The following is a 16,862-nucleotide window of genomic DNA, read 5'->3' on the forward strand; positions in this document are numbered from 1 at the left end:
GGCAGGAGTGGGGTGGTCAAGTATTTTGATCGGCAGTGTAATTTTCAATTCTGAATTGTAAATAATTGCCATTGATACTGGATTTGATTGGTTAAACGTCAAACTAAAGTTGCATTTTGTGCATTCAATTACAGACTACAAAATTTTATATTTGAATCTGCGAAATACTTGCCTAGTAGCGCGTAGTGCGCAGCCAATCACAATGGCTAGATAAGCTTCAAACAACTAAAAAGTTATCTCGAAAACTTAATCAGAATTTCATTTTATTCGGAGATTATCCATACCTACATATTTTTATCCTTATACTCTTCCTACTTTCAAGCCAGATTCTTGTATATTGGACTGTTATCTGCTTTTTTCTTATCTAATAAACAAATTCCAAAGTTACTTGTTACAACTTCTTTACAGTTCATATCAATTACTTTACATTTTATATTAAGGTATTCACAATAATACTGCGACACGTACACGTATACCGAATGGAATATTAAAAAATTATTTAGTTATCAGTTTGATACAAGGGACGGTGAAGTGGTCACGTGATTTCGTTGCTGTCGCAGTGGTAAAGATTAGTGATCACGCATGAGAGAAGTTTTCTATTATTCAGAATTTATTGTGTTGCCCAGCAGTCAGATTGTTTTCGTTCCCACTAGAATATATTAACCGAATGTTTATCGAACGTTTCTGTCGTGCTTGTAAATAGAAAAGTACAAAGTATTATCCGATATTTCCGCTGTGCACACGCATCTGTCAGTTTCGATTCAGTGTCAAGTTCCTCCCACAACAGCGTACGATATCGCATTATATTAAGTATTTGTCAATGGAACTGAACCGCTCCGGGCAGAATGTTATCGCTGCTTTTACATGCGAGGCGAAGCTGTTGCTCTCCAACGCATTTTAACGTAACGGGTCCAACGAAAGGCGATTACGAGCACGAGAACTGAAGAGATTCCTTCGCAGCGGCTGGTCGATCCGAATTAAAAGGCACGATTGTTGCATTTACTTTTGTTTACCACTCATGACAGAACATAATCCACGAGCTAGCTGTCATCGAAGACGATCTTCGCGATATAATAGCTATGCCAGAATTAGCAAATTTTATAGGTGGGTGTTGTCTCATCACACCCATTGATATGACTCAAAACATCGGCGGCGTGTATTTACAACTTCCTCAGAAAGCAATGATAAAACATGCATGAATACGACTCCACGGATACCATATATGAGCAATTGATTCACGATTGGTTCGCCCTGGTCCAAAGTGTATTTAATGCGTTGACAAGGTTAGGAAAGGGCCACCAATCATGAAGAGTCCTGTGTCTCGTCATTTAAATGGAAATAATCATCCTGTCTCGCCACAGAATGTACCTCCGTGCGTCGTCTCTCATTATGGAAACATGCCTAATAATTATCAGGTGCTAAAAGTATCTGGAAAGGATACCAATTGCTATGTAGCGAATAATATTACGCCGAAAATTGGGAAGCAACAGTTAGTGTCGCTGAACGGAGATTCTATATCCTGTAACAGCGTGAATGTCGACGAGGCTCTGGCGTGCGACGTGGCTTCCATGCCTGCCGTGAAAACGAAGGCACTATGTGTCCATATCCGTGAGAATAAATGGTACGACGCCGGGAACGTAGTTTCTGTGGGTGTCGCCGGGACTAGTTTAAATCACGCATTGGAGAGCATATCCTTAGCATATAATCCTACAACAAAACAATTGTATTCTCTGGATGATGTAAATGTATCCAACGATGCGCAGCTTGACTGTAAATCGCAATATTTAAATTCCTCTTGCGACTACAAGGAAGAATCTTTAAATGGGATTTCTAAAGTCGAAGAGGACAAATATACCAGATTGGAGAGCGGAAGCGCCAGCAGTAGTCCTAGAAACAGTTTGCCACGTTCTTGCAGCAGTACTGTGTCTTCCCTTAGCGAAGTCTCCCCTTCCGGAAGCTTTCTGGGTTCGGACGAGCAACAAGTTTCAGAGAAAGCTGAAAAGTCCAAGCGCTGGGGACTGAACACACTTTTCTCGAAAAATGTCTTCTCCTGGAAAAATAAGGATTCTCAACAATCTACTCCTAGCGGTAGTCCATCGAGAAACGTAGATAAGGTAGGCGGCAGTTCAGCTCTGATCCAGCAACCCAGACCAGCGAATCTACCAGCCAAAAATGCACTCGAGGAGGAGCGGCATCGTAAGCAATATAACGCGATTCTAGAAGCGGCGAGGAAGCGCGAATTACGAGAGGAGAAAGAACGTAAACAGCAAAGGGAAGTACAGCTTAAAGAAGAAGAAAGATTGGCGGAAGATTCTCATACCTGGAACATGCATGTTCTTCCGAAATTTGAAAGTGTTAAAAATACGAAGAAAGTACGCGAATTATGGTGGCGCGGTCTTCCGCCCAGTGTTCGCGGTAAAGTGTGGAAGCTGGCGATTCCAAATAATTTAAATGTAACGGCGCATCTTTATAAGATATGTTTGGATAGAGCAATGGCGAGTCCTGTAAGCGACACATTAGCTGCAATCAAATTAGATGTATCTCGTACCTTTCCTACCTTATGTGTCTTTCAAGAGGGTGGACCATTATCTCGTAGCCTTCAAGGTATTTTGGCAGCCTATGCAGTTTATAGGCCCGACGTTGGTTACGTACAAGGTATGAGTTTTGTGGGTGCTGTATTATCATTAAACATGGAACCTCCAGATGCCTTCACCTGCTTCGCTAATTTATTAAATCATCCCTGCCACAGAGCTGCTTTCATGTTAGACCAGAAACAGATGGATATTTATTACAAAGTATATTCTAGCGCACTCGCACACAAGCTGCCGAAAGTATTTTCTCATTTCACGGTGGCTGGTCTTAGCCCGGATTTATATTTGCTAGATTGGTTGTACACTATATATGCTAAGGCGATGCCTCTGGACGTTGCATGTAGAGTCTGGGATGTTTTTCTCAGAGACGGAGACGAGTTCCTTTTTAGAACAGCGCTCGGTGTTCTGCACCTGTATCAAGAAGAATTATTGAAAATGGATTTTGTACACGGAGCACAATTTCTTACTAGGTTGCCAGAGAACTTGCAGGTGGAAGCTTTATTCAACAGTATTAGTCAAATGTCTACTACTGTTGGAACAACGACGTTCCAGCAAATGTTAGTTCAATTCTCTTCATTGTAATTTTGTGAATTATGGTGAAGAATGTAGACGAATAGACAGATTTAAATGAATGAATCTCGAATTCTATTTTTGTTATTGCGATCAACAAGAGATATTTTCTATGCTGAAGGTTTAAATATCATTTCTGTAGATTTTAAAGAAATGAAATTTCGCACCGATTTTATATAATTTTAAAACGTGAATCATTATGTTCTTTTAATTAACGGCGAATGGATATTAAGAAATCTCTTTGATGCAAATCTATTCGCAGATCTGTTATTGAATTTCATTATATTTGGGATTAAAATGCTGAGATGTGATATCTGTTTAATACATTTAAGATATATAAGGGCAAGAGCTTCCCACAAAACTATAACCAGTATGTTCTAATCAGTTAATTACACGTTGAACAAGACATGCAAAGATATTCTGCTACCAAACGACAAAAATTAAGGGAGGAGTGTTGAAATATAGAATCTGACATAAATTTGATACGCATATATGTATATACTCTATTTTCAACTAAATGTATTAAAATATATAATTTCTGAAATACTATTACGATACCGAAACAAAAAGACAGAATTATTATACAATTAGAGATTTCTATTTATTACAAATTTTTGTTATTTATTAGTTGTTTCTTTTTACTAAGATGTTTTTGCTTCAAAGCGGTAAAATTTCGAAGACATAACGTGTTTCATTGACCTAAATCGAGATTATGAAACCTATTTGCAGAAAATGATTGCGATCTTTTTTATTTTTATCGCCACGCGCGTGTAGCGAACAATGGTATATGTACAAAAATATACCACAGTGTATATCGTTGCACCATAATTTTAATATACTTTGAAATATCTTTCATACATGTATCAGATCTTTGCTGAAATGCGAAATATTTTAAACGATCCTCATGAATATGCTCAGATGTACTATAATTGTTGTATCCAGATCGAGCGTAACAAACACACGTAATATCGAAAAATAAGCAGAAGAACGCGGTTCAATGAACTTGAACATATACTTATTATATGTATTTACCAATGGCAGGTACATTCACGAATATAATGCAGATAGTAAAATTATGTGCCACAATGTATAGCTTTCAGACGAATACTTGTGAATATCAGCTGATCTCTGATTTATGAACTGACTGGTGCAAGTATAACTTGTAAAGGAGATCAACGAGTATCATACATTATTTAGTGTATAATATTAACGAATACACTTCCTAAGCTTTAACGGTACTGAACATAAAATAAGTGTCTATAACATGATGGAGTGAAAGGGATTCAAGCTAACTATACTTTTATAATAATAATATTAATAATCACGACTATGAACAAGTATGGAACAAAATTAATTTCGAATTAGTTATACAACGGTTTAAGGAATCTCCTAAGATGTACGTAAATGGTATAAGATTATATCAAGACTTTATCTGCTCATATATATATATATATAATATTTTAAAGACTATTTACAAAGTTAAATAATATTCGATGACAGACACTTCACGTATTAAATTAAATTATCCTTTATTCTTTTTGTCACTCCAGTTAATTATTCTTTATCCATTAATGCAAATAGAAATAAATAGGATCAATAAACTATTTTTAAAATAGTGCAATAGACATAGAATATCTAAATAATATATCAATCTAAATTTCATCCATCATTTGAAATTTCAGATTACGCCGTGTTTCATTTGTCATAATTACGATTGGAAAACATTGAGTTACAAATCCGCAAGAACTTAATATGATCCCGTCTTTTAAGTGGCCTTTATAACGAAGATAGGATATATTCCGCACTTAAGAATTTATAAAACCTTTCTAATTATTGAGCTTTATTATAAACAAATTTCAAGAACATATTTTCCTACAATCTAGCTATCGTAAGCTTATTGTATGTGCTTGTTACGTAGCGTCTGATTTAACGAACATTATCGGAAAGTAATTTTCAACCTTGATGAATTTTATTTTTAAATCATTAATTCGAAAAATATTTCGGAATACAAGCACATCGCAATAACTTTGCTTATAGCATGGCTTGACGCTTCGAATCTTGTAAGGTATATGGAATAATTATCTATCCAAATGAACCCTTCCAAAGTATGTACCAAATTTCGGCAAAGAGATGACAATGAACAGTTATAAGAGGGAATTGTAAGCCCGTATGTTTAAACGATATCTCTGCACGTGTGCGAATATTATATTTTACGATTGACGTGTATTAAATGCATATTTACACTCCGCATCTCATCTAGATACATACTTAATTTTAAAAAGAATAGTGGAAAATTGTGCGTAAACACGGAGCCTCATGGGAATCCGCGGTATCCTAATTTTTAATTGACAATACTCTCATTCCATCCACTATTCGGACTACTTAACGATCGTTAATAGGTATTTAAATTAATCGACGCAATTGTAAATATATATAATGAGTATGTACTGGCAAGTAACAAAATGATTATAACTACGTCGTAATTAATTTGCTTCTTGTACGTATATATGTATACATAAGTCCACGCGTACTATTCATTGACGTATATACGACGCACGTTCGATTACCGACGATAAAGAACATTATTTTATCGTTTAAAATGAAATTTTAAACGAACCTCTGTTTATTCGAAATCATCGGCATCTGGAAATTATGCAAAATATCGAACGGTTTTATGAATAAATTAATGTGAAATGTTTCTATTAACTATACCTTCATAACGATGTCTCTAGGTACTGATGACCGGAATATATTCATTTTATTCTTCTACTATGAATATATTCCTACTATTTCCATCATTTTCTCTCAGAGAGATAACACGTAAAAGCGCCACATGGATGCGCGTAATTTCTATTTCTACAAAAGTGTGCCAACCGTACAATGGTTGTACTATAATAATAGACGAAAGGATAATTCGAAGCCTCTCTGTGCACATCTTGTACGGCGTGTCCTTTCAGCTACTATAATAGCCCTAAGTGAGTGTCAAATTGTATTTTCTTTAGAATCTCGTCAGCTTCTCGCCTTACTAATTTAGTACACTCTCTAACAATCTGATTGTAATTATAGGGATAATTAATTAACATTAGCGTAAATACGAATTGTACGTACCTATACGTGCTGTTGCGTGCAAATGTGTTGTGTGAGCTTGCGTGGAACACATTCGACAAGTGTCGTGTAAATACGAAATCTTTACGAAGAACCATATCTTTCAGATCTAACATATTCTATTTATCGTAAAATCGTATGGAAAGTACACCCACAAGAAATCGAGGAATTACGTTTATATCTGTAATCATTCTCACATCCATTTCGAGTATTTCGACGTAATGTCTCGCGAATCATTAAGCCTCGTTTTAAACGCACCCAAATTGGATGCATCGAAAGACGGACTTTTATTTCACTCGACTTTAAATACACCGTAGAGTATACCTACACGTATCTTGTCTCGTTAATTCTGTTGTTTAGCTGAAATTGAGATTAATATGCCTAACGAGTAGTACATGGAAACAGCCGGAATCTTCTAAGTGCAAAATTGAACATATATGTATGTGGCGAGTAGTCGCGTATGGTCTATGTACGCGACACTTCCGTGTTCCTTGTCGTTAGTGCCTCTTGACGGAGGAACATCGTTGTGTATATTTTTTACGCGGTTTATCGTGTACATTCGCGTTGAGTGCAATATTGTAATATATATTTTGTAAAGAATCGAGCCCAGTATTTATTTTGTGAGACGTGCACATCGGTAGAAAGATCTGAAGCTATATTTAGGGGCGTCGGCGCATTCGAGCGGAACTGTCGCAGAATTTTTTACACGGGAGACCATTCGTTAGCTGAATTCGCGCGGGAACACGAGCTATTGGAAATGGACTGACTCCACCATTTCGTGAGTAACCTTAATTGAAATTTTCATACTCATATCTCTCCGAATATACATAGTATTGTAACAGATATTGCGGTAACGTGAGAAAATATTTTGTATATAAGGATGTGCTTGCTTTCGAGATATAAAAAGAGGAATGTAAAACTCAATGCTATTTACTGCAATGATGTAACGACATTTTTTATATCGTGTAATGGACGGCAATGAAATTATATTAACGTGTGTGTATGTTGTACTCCAAATGATGCCGGCGACATATCTCAATGGATCATTTTTGTTCTCATACGAATAAAATTATACTTCAGAATATTAACATGGTATGTACTTGGCTTTCCATAGTCCATCTTGTGCGAGCTGAAATATTTTCATTCCAACGTTCTCGGAATAGAATCATTTTGCTTTTGGACTATTCTCATATTTAGAACAGTTTCTTTGAAAGATTTAAGAGTTCAAGAATTTTGCAAAGTATTGCCTACTTGCTCTTTTTCGAAATGTTCCCATTTTTTTATTGTAATACGAAAATATATATATATATATATATATATATATAGATATATATATATAGATATAGATATAGAAGAAGTCCTGACTGACTGAGTGACTCATCAACGGCCAGTTCAAACAGGTTAACCTAGGAACATGACATTTGGAAGGTACATTGTTTTTATGACGCAGGCACCCACTAAGGAAGGATTTTTGAAAATTTCGTTCCCAAGGGGGTGAAAAGGGGTAAAATGTAATTTCTCGGGTTTCTTAATATCTTTTAGGCCCGATTAGATATCAACTTGGTTTCTATTTACAAAGGTTTCCTACACAAATTTCTAAAAATCAATTTCAGGATTTTGCCCTAATCAACCCCTAAGATAGTGAAAAGAGGTGAACTGTGTTTTCATAGAGTCCTTAGCGAACCCCGAAGCGAAGCGCAGGGTATTTTATTAGTATTTAAATATAGATTGTATCTTACCACTGTAGTGTCACATGCACCGTTACCGACGTAGTCTCGAAAAAGATTGTGACGCTACGAGTGGTAGGAATTAAAATTAAATGTCATCGGAACCATTTAGAATCCAAAACCACGGACATCGTCGAAGTCCTATACCTAGTCTGTGGCGACAGTCCATAAGATGTTAGATCTATTCTATACCTCGTCCGTGCCTATTATACTTCGTCCGTAGCGTGACTAATTTTTTAAAAGAAACTTTCCTACGCTTCTGCAGGTGGCGCTAGTTGGTCAACCACCGTTGCGACTCCACGCTGGCTCATCATCGGTTGGTAGGCAGTCACGCTGGTAAGTTTCCTCCTCAGCATCATGTTTAGTATGTACAATGTACACTTGCCAAATCAGGCGATACAAGAGGGAAGTGCCTCCCAGGCTGATTTTCACTCCACGCGCATACTCGCACGCTTATTCATACTACCAACTGTAAGTACACACGCGAACTCGAGCGCACCGTAATGCATTCAGCAGCGCATTTGCATTAGCATCGTGGAACGCCGTAAGATACATATTCCCAATTATCCCGCGACGGTGCGGCGATTCATCAATTATCCTCCCTGTGACGAATACGCATAAAGTACCTTGTCAGCGACGATTACAAACTCACTGTACGCCGTATCGGCACTCGTATTTAACCTCACCTCCGCGATGAGTCGGCGTTATCCCTTCGGCGAGTCTCGTCCCTCGCGAAGCGATGTTAACTTTCCGGCGATGGGGATCCGAAACCCCTCTCGCTCCGAACAGAGTCAATAAATTAGGGGAGTTAATCCCTATCGAGGATGAAGTATGGTTTAAGGTAAGGTAAGCTGGGCATCATGTGAGCGAGCCACGCGTTTTTAGGTTACGAGAGTAAGAGGACCTGTGGATTCTTCCCATTATACACCCTCATCTACTCGTCGATGGTGAACGTTTCCGAGATTAATGTGCCGAGAGAGTCGAAACTAGGTCGGCTGGGGAGGGGGATGGAACCGTTGTTTACCGATCTATTTCAACGATTTTAAATTAATTAAATCTTCGGCGAGGCTCGTTAGCGTTATTAGTCGGTGCCGCGTTAATCCAATTAAGAGCTACGGTGCAGGATGTACCATCGACGATTTTATACTATTCTCGAGCAGTATGGGCTCGATGGAGATGTTTATTTCATCGGTTTTTACCGGCCCCATGAGAACACGTTCTTACGTTCGTCGATGCTTCATGCTTCGGTTTCACGGCTCGTTCCTTTCCTCTGTTTCGTACAGAGAGGCAAAGCATAAAACGATCTCCTACACGGATCTATAAAGCCGTACGAACGGTTCAAGTAAATACCGCGTGGAACGCCGCGAATTCGTTTGCCCTAAGAACGAACACGAATCGTCACGAGTTGAGCCGTGGAGGCATAAACCAATCGGCCTAATAGAATCTCCCCTGTTGCCTATCGAATGATTCATAGGGCGTCGCATGGGAAGTGAATTTATTAATAAGAGGCAGTCAGCTATGCCACCAGACCGGCTCCGAACTGATTCGTCATTATTACATGGGCTCCGACCCGGCCGATCTTAACGTCCCAACGCTAATTGGTCGACGTGAACGCGTTTCAGCTGTTGATTTATCGTACCAATAAACAAGCCACGTCGCTATTCTTCTTTCTCTCTGGCCATGTTGGCGACTTATGCGTGCAGTATTTACTATTAGTAGTAGATACTATTTCTCTATAGTCCGTCTCCGAAACCTCCCCAAACCATCGTTTCAGTTGAAACAATCGAACCCCTAGGTTTCCGCGACACTTGAAGCGCCTCTGCCCTCGAGCACATCTTGCATTCTTGCCCCGGGGCCATCTCGTACGTATCTCCGAGCGCAATCCTATCGCCTCCTGAAAATTACACGAGTGTTTTTCGGCTCTCGCGCGTCTCCTACGCTACGCGGCCGTTGCGAAAGCGAGCGCAACGAAAGTTCGCTGCAGAGCGGGCATTAATGCCGGGAACGGGATGCACTTATTTATCCGACTGTTACATCAAGCTTTACGTAACCGCGCCAAGTACTCCGGGAAAGCATTATGTATTACGGTTAAAGCAAGTCTCCTCCGGCCGAGTGTTGGAGAGTCTCCGAGAGGGCGCGAGGGAGCGGGACGTTACAAGCGCGCTGAATGTGCAACTTCTTGCGCAAGAGGTACTCCGCAGTGATTCATCATTGTTACCGGGAATATTGGGATATATATCGGGGAGGTCCCTCGGGCTGGAAGCAAATGGAGTAGACAGGGGTCTATACCCTCCATCTACTTAAATGCCCCTACATTCCAGCGATGGAGGGTGCTTACGTTTAGCCCCGGTTCCGTGCAGTTTTCCGATTAAACTACGTCGATTCCCGTGGACAAAGTGCACTTTACGCGGGACTTTGCTCGATTTATTTCGCCCGCCCTTCGGCGCGTGTATTAATCCTTTCCAGGGCGGGCAGTTACCGAACAAGTGAGCAACTTATGGACGGATCAGGAAATCGTACGTGGCATACTCGATGGCATATTTTCTTAAGTTTATCGATCCAGATTCTAGATAGCCGACTGCACTTTTTCGTCGGGTATCTACAGGGTGGTCTGTTCTACTTTATAAGTAAGGTAATTGGGGGGAAGATGCCAATTAACCATAACTCAGAATTTATCCAGTAGACGTTAGCTCTTGCTAACACAAAATATCAAGCGGCAGCAAATTTTTTTACGAAAGATCGTGTGAGCTCTTTTATCGTGTCCGTTGCTAAAGGAGATTGCTCGGAATTTGTTTTAACATACAAGAAAATACATGTTTTGAAGCAGATTATGCTACAGCCTCCGTAAAAGATTTTGCTGCCGCTTGATATTTTCTGTTGTAATAAGAAGAAGAAAGTGTTATCAACAGCGGCGGCTTGTTAGCTGGAAAGAAGGTATTTTTCTTATTTATTCTGATTTTTGCTCAAATGATTGGCGTACAATTTGACTTGCTTAAAGAGCTTGGTATCTTTCCCAACACATTGGGGTGAGACGCCAAATTGTCTATGAGAAGAATTGTTGTTTTTATGGGTTAACATTTAGTTTCTGTTAATTTAGTAGCGTTCGTTTCATAGTACATGATTTAGATAACAAACTAGCTTGGTTGATTTGATAGAAAGAGATCTTCCCTCCACTTACCTCAGATAGGGTAAACTCGAGTCAGTCCATGATAGTTCTCGCTGGCCCGATGTATGTTCACCAGCTACTTGTTTATATTATTTTATATTATTTTAAATGAATTTACATTATTTTATATTTTTTATATTATTTCATATTATATCATATTATTGTTATTTTCTGTATAATCAATCGTTTCATGCTCGTTAGATGTCTGAGACGTAAGGAAACATTGTTTCCGGTGTCGACCATCAGAATTTCTCAAACAGCGCAATCAAAAACGGAGTCTCGGGCACACAAAAAATAAGAATTTAGTCGCTTTTCATGAGCAAAAATAACACTGATGCCTTATTGTGTGATAATTTCAAGAGTAAGACTTGTTAAAGTGTCATTTTACCATCACTTTTACCTGCAGTTTGAACTTTCCATTTATCTTCTAAAGCGCATATAACACATAAACAAGCGAATAATGCGCTGCTGGAACAAAAACGCTCTCTCACTCTCTCACTATCGTAGCTTCAATTGACTAATTATTTTACCACAACATAAACTAGAAGATCAACGCTGTTCGTTAGTTTTCGTTCCATCTAAATTGAGTCAGACAATTTCGAGTGACAGACAAACGAAAAAGTATCACGGAGTAACCTCTATCACGGACTTACTCGAGTTTACCCTACATTTACTCCAAGCACCACAGTTGCGATGCCGTTACCAATGAATATCCATCAAACTCGCAAACTACTGTCTCCACATTCCTCGCGAATTTTATCCACACGTTCCGACGCACATCGCGCCTATCGCGCCCCTGTTTTATTCTCCGCCGCGGTTCCTCCCTAATTAACGCGCCCAATGAGTCGGGACCAAAGTGAATCGAAGGCAGCTGTATCTCCCATTCCGCGGGGCCAGCCTCCAATCTGTCAGCTTTCCGTCCACCTTACCGCGTGCTGAATTTCATCTACGATCCAGCGTATAAAAATAACCGACGCGAACGTGCGCCATATGCGAAACGCCATGTGGCAGAGGGTCAACAATGTCGCCGAGAACGTCCTCCCCGTTCGATCCGAGGACCTAAAGGAATGTTGAAAGAAAGGGTGCTGCGCGAGCACCTGCCTGCCTCGAGGTGAGACTTTAAGAGTATCGAGGCTCCTCTTCAGAAAAGGGATTATCCCGTTCCCCACTTTTCCATCCCCCTATCTATCGGCGGTTAGCCAAAGTGTAACGCGACGATCGGGCGTCCTCCGAGCGTCGTTTAAATCCCGTTTCAAAGGAAATTCTTCCTCGAGGCATCAGGGGGATCACGGCCGCACACGTATGCGATCCTTCGATGTGGAGGGTTGCGCGCGCCTGACAAACTCCCGGTCCAACTCCGCGGTCAGAACTTCGCCGCCATCGCGCGATTCCGCGGGACGATAAGGGAGGAAGTTCTTTTTTTTCCCCCGGTGAACGGCGGCGACGGTGGCGAGGAATTCATAATTTTATTACGAAAAAACCCCAGTGCCCCGGGACGCGTCCCCTTCTCGCGAGAAGTTTCACTCACACTATCGTCCGCGAGTCTCGGAACGATAACGCTGAGTTGGAAAGCGCCTTAGGAAATTGTTACGAAACCGTCGAAGCATTTAGGGAATGCCGGGCGATAAGAAAACTGTGTGGCACTTTATTAGAAAACGGCTAATCGGATCCTAGCTTTCCTTCCTGCCGTATCGCGTTACGCGTTCCATTTCCAATTAGCGAGAACAGTGATTTGTTCGTTTGGTATTTAAGGTCCGAGGTCATCCCCTGAAATTCATATCACCCGTAGAGAAATGTTTTCTTCGCCCCGCGGTTGAGTCTGTTTACCCGGCTACTTGAACAGCAACGCCCCTCTGCCACTTTGCGTACACATACGCGAAGTACTTTCGTTACGACCAGCAAGGGCGTCGGTGGAGTTCAGAAGCGATTCGTTCGCGTTTTCACGCCAAGCGCAACACGCGTCGGGTCTATTACGGTAATGAGAATACCGAAATCCCACGGCGGAGCGTTCCCGCTGTCCCGAGGCGGGAAAGAACGCGAAGGAGAGGGATTGTTGAAGGAGGGCGAACCTGCCTCGAGGTGGAGTACCCTTCGGGTCCCTACTCGAAAAGGGATTATCCAGCCGGGGCTGTATCGGTGGTTCGCCACAGTGTAACACGACGATCAAAGTTCTCCGTTGCGCCCCGTGCCTCTATAAAGGGAGGCCTCGGTGCCGGAGGCATCGCGAGGAATCGCCGAAAACACATACACGATGTATGGTGTGCAGAGGTCGTGGCAGAGCCCACCTCAGAGGGTTGAACCTTGTTATTGTTAGTTATCGCATTAATACTCGAGGACGGCGACGGTCTGCGGTGTCTGTGTGCGAACATTGCTCGGTCAGGTCGCCTGTTTTCGGGATCCAGTGTGCGCAGCCATTAGCAGAGGGGGGCCGAGGATCTTCTATAGGCGTCCTGTTCAAACACTTCCTTCGCGGGAATTCGATCCGCCTGCCCGGGGATCTGTCGACTCGCGGGGCCCGGGCGAAGTACTTACGCATCAGGTATCTAGATTTTCTTCCGCCCGAGACACTTGGACCACGCGCCAACCGATACTTCCCATCTTGTAACATTTTCTGAAAATATTATGTTATTGGCGCGACGTCGTCTCCGTCGTGAGAAACGCGAATCGACGGCGAAGGAGCTCCGAGACAAATTCGAAGTACCAAGCCGCTTGTGGGGTGGATATCTGATACCCACTTAAGGGGTTAAATCCACTTTTGTTTCCTCGATCTTCCCCGTGCTTCTCGGGGACATTTATTTTCAGGGCGTTGGTAAAACGTGGGAGAGGCGGTTTAATCGTTCGGGGTAGTGCTTCGGATAATTAGCTTAGGAATTTAGATCATGGATGTATACGGGGTGCTTCGTTATTAGCAACGAGTGCTACTCGAACGGAAATACAGTTTCTTATTGTGGCGTCCCTAACTAATAAGGGAACATCCCGAACCCGGAAATTCCGAACATTCTGAAACTTTGTGAATATGCAGGGAATTTCCTCCTGATTACAACGCAATTTTTGTTTGCCACACAAATTCACTGTAGGGAGGTGTAATTGACCCCTGGAAATCTGGCTATTTTCCGATTTTGTGTTATAACTCGTGAACTGTAAGATATTCTTTTACTAAATGATAGATCTAATTGAAAGAAGTAACTTTTGTCTTGAAACTTTTTTTCTATCTCTTACAGTGGGCGAGTTATAACACAAAATCGGAAAATAGCCGAATTTTCAGGGATTAATTTCACCCACTTCGAGTGAATTTGGACAGGAAGCGAAAATTGCGTTGTAATCAGGAGGAAATCCCCTACATATTCAATAAAGTTTCAGAATTATTTGAATTTTCGGTTTCGGGATCTTCCCTTATAAGCCGTACACATCGCTAAAATCTTACAAGGAGACGTTTTCAGGTGTCTGCCTCTGATTGCTTTGGTGTTCGGATATGTTTTAGAGGATCAAAAAATAACAAATAGCTACGTGTTTTTTTAGTATAGCTCGTTTGAACATTTAGGGGGCGAGAACACCTTTCAAAGATAATAAGAAGGGGTAGAAAAGTTGTTAGTTTAAAGAATATTATAACACTGTGTATATCAAGTGTTTATATCAAGTTTTATATACCTCTCCTTATGAACTTTCAGGGGTGCTTTCACCCCCTAAATATGCACAATAAAAAAACACCTGAAAACCTCTCCGTGTTAGTAAGAGTGTAGTAGAAGTCTCACAAGCAATATTTAATAATAGTATGGGACAGCAGGGGCAAAAGTAACATTTTTTATATTTGGCCTAGCTGACAATTACCTTTTATAGATATAAAAAAATAAAATTGTGCTTTAAGATAGTCCGTGTATTGGCCTATCATTTGACCCAGATTTAGCCAATCACTGCTGCGCAATCATCTGCTCTGTCATCATTTATATCAAGTTTCTCAAGGTAATCCCATAAATGGACCCTTAGCACGTGCCTGCTAATAACGAAACGCTGCGTGTATCGAGAGGGTCGCGAGAACGATGTCGAGCACGAATCGCTTCGACGATAGGGAAGCCGCGGAAGTGTTTAGTGGAGGAGATGTCAAGGTGGCATCGTGACCATAGAATCTGTCCTATAAATCCCAGTCACATTAAGCGGCGGGGGCTGGGAAATGTCAGGATGTCGTCGGTGGTGTTCCTTACCATTTCCCATTCACGGTGGAGAAAGTGTCGATGATGACACCGACCGCGGGGTCAGAAGTTGGGCCCTACTCCCCTTAAAAGTCACAGCTGCCCTCGCACCTTCGCGAGGACCACGTGGCTGGATCTTCGCTCGACCGGAAGCGCGCGCGCATACCGCAGTATGTTCACTGTCAAGGACAGCTGTTCCGCTGTCTGCCTGCGTCCCCCGTAATACCGATTTCTCCAATTTTTTTCCCCACCATTCCTCGCGCGCATACCCGACGAGCAGCACGCTCGTGTGTTACGTGTCAGAGTCTTGATCACCTTTCAGGAAGTCGTAATGCATCTCGAGTGGCGTGCGACTTGGGGATGCAGCGGGGCGGAAAATAGTGATTCGAGGAGATTAACCACGGCTGCTTGTGTCTTTCGTAGCCTCGTTTACGATATTTCTAAGGGAGAAGGATTAATTAGGTAGTATGTAGGTATTTTGTGATGTTTGTTATGGGAGGGAAAGGGGTGAAAGTGGTATGGGGTGGTTTAGTGGGAATTGGGCAGATTTTGGGGTTCAGTTTTTTAAGGAAAGGTGAATGGTTTTGTGGAGTAATAGAGACTTATCGAATGTTATGAATTTTAGATGATTTACTGGTTTAAGATCAGAGATGGGCAACATTTTTATTTAAATAAAAATTTCCAGTAACGAATAAAAGTTAAAAAAAATATTCATCATGTGTCAAAAAAATTAACTTCATTCGTCAAATAATCTATAGTTAAAGTAAGTTTCATTTGATCCTTTATTTAAATAATTTTTTATTCAGTTGATGCCCAACTCTGTTTGAGATGCTTGACACTGCAAGGCAAGTAGGTTCTACCCAGCGGCGGATTTAACAGGGCGGCTGATGAGTAGTTGCTGCCTAGGCCCCTGCACAGAAGGCCCTGGCAGGGCCTCATGACCAAAGAAAATTATGATTAGGTATAGGGTAAAGGATCCAATTACTGACACCTAACCAATTACTGCCACCTTAAGCTATTTTACTTAAAATAACGAATAAATAAACTATAGTATAGATTATAGGTTGAATTACATAATTCTTTTTGTGTATGACTTTACAACGTTTATTTATTCGTTATTTTAAGTAAAATAGCTTAAGGTGACAGTAATTGGTTAGGTGTCAGTAATTGGGTCCTTTACCCTAGGTATCCAAACACTACATTCTTTTTCGTACTACCACACTTGGCCCGTTTTTAGTAAACTAGCCCAGAAGGCCCCTAGGGCCCCATCTTAAAAAATTTATGATTTTTAACCAAGCACTATATTTTTTTTCTGTACTACTACACTTAGCCCGTTTTCAGTAAACTACCTCTTCATTTTCCTCCAAAAATGGACCCCTCAGAACGTTTGCTATCTGGGCCTTTTTTCTTAAATCCGTCACTGGTTCTATCTACTCCAAGTGCGACGTGTAGTACGATTTTCAGGGACTTTTTAGCTATTCTGAATTCTTGCGAAACGAATGTGGAGAATATGAAA

General features: G+C 41.0%; 1 protein-coding gene and 1 long non-coding RNA gene across 2 annotated transcripts in view; both read left to right on the forward strand.

The window, feature by feature from the left end:
• The first annotated feature begins 458 nt into the window (after positions 1 to 458).
• LOC143377726 (TBC1 domain family member 14) lies at positions 459 to 7,354 on the forward strand. The gene has a single exon (XM_076829358.1). The coding sequence runs from the start codon at positions 1,305 to 1,307 to the stop codon at positions 3,171 to 3,173; it is 1,869 nt and encodes a 622-aa protein (XP_076685473.1). The 5' UTR covers positions 459 to 1,304; the 3' UTR covers positions 3,174 to 7,354.
• Positions 7,355 to 8,276: 922 nt separating this feature from the next.
• The window catches only part of LOC143377604 (uncharacterized), a 167,958-nt gene continuing 159,372 nt past the window's right edge, over positions 8,277 to 16,862 (forward strand). Inside the window, exon 1 of the long non-coding RNA XR_013087364.1 lies at positions 8,277 to 8,329. This is a non-coding gene — a long non-coding RNA (uncharacterized LOC143377604). The remainder of the gene's footprint in view (positions 8,330 to 16,862) is intronic.

The sequence above is a fragment of the Andrena cerasifolii genome, chromosome 16, assembly GCF_050908995.1.
Source record: "Andrena cerasifolii isolate SP2316 chromosome 16, iyAndCera1_principal, whole genome shotgun sequence".
Classification (NCBI taxonomy): Eukaryota; Metazoa; Arthropoda; class Insecta; order Hymenoptera; family Andrenidae; genus Andrena; species Andrena cerasifolii.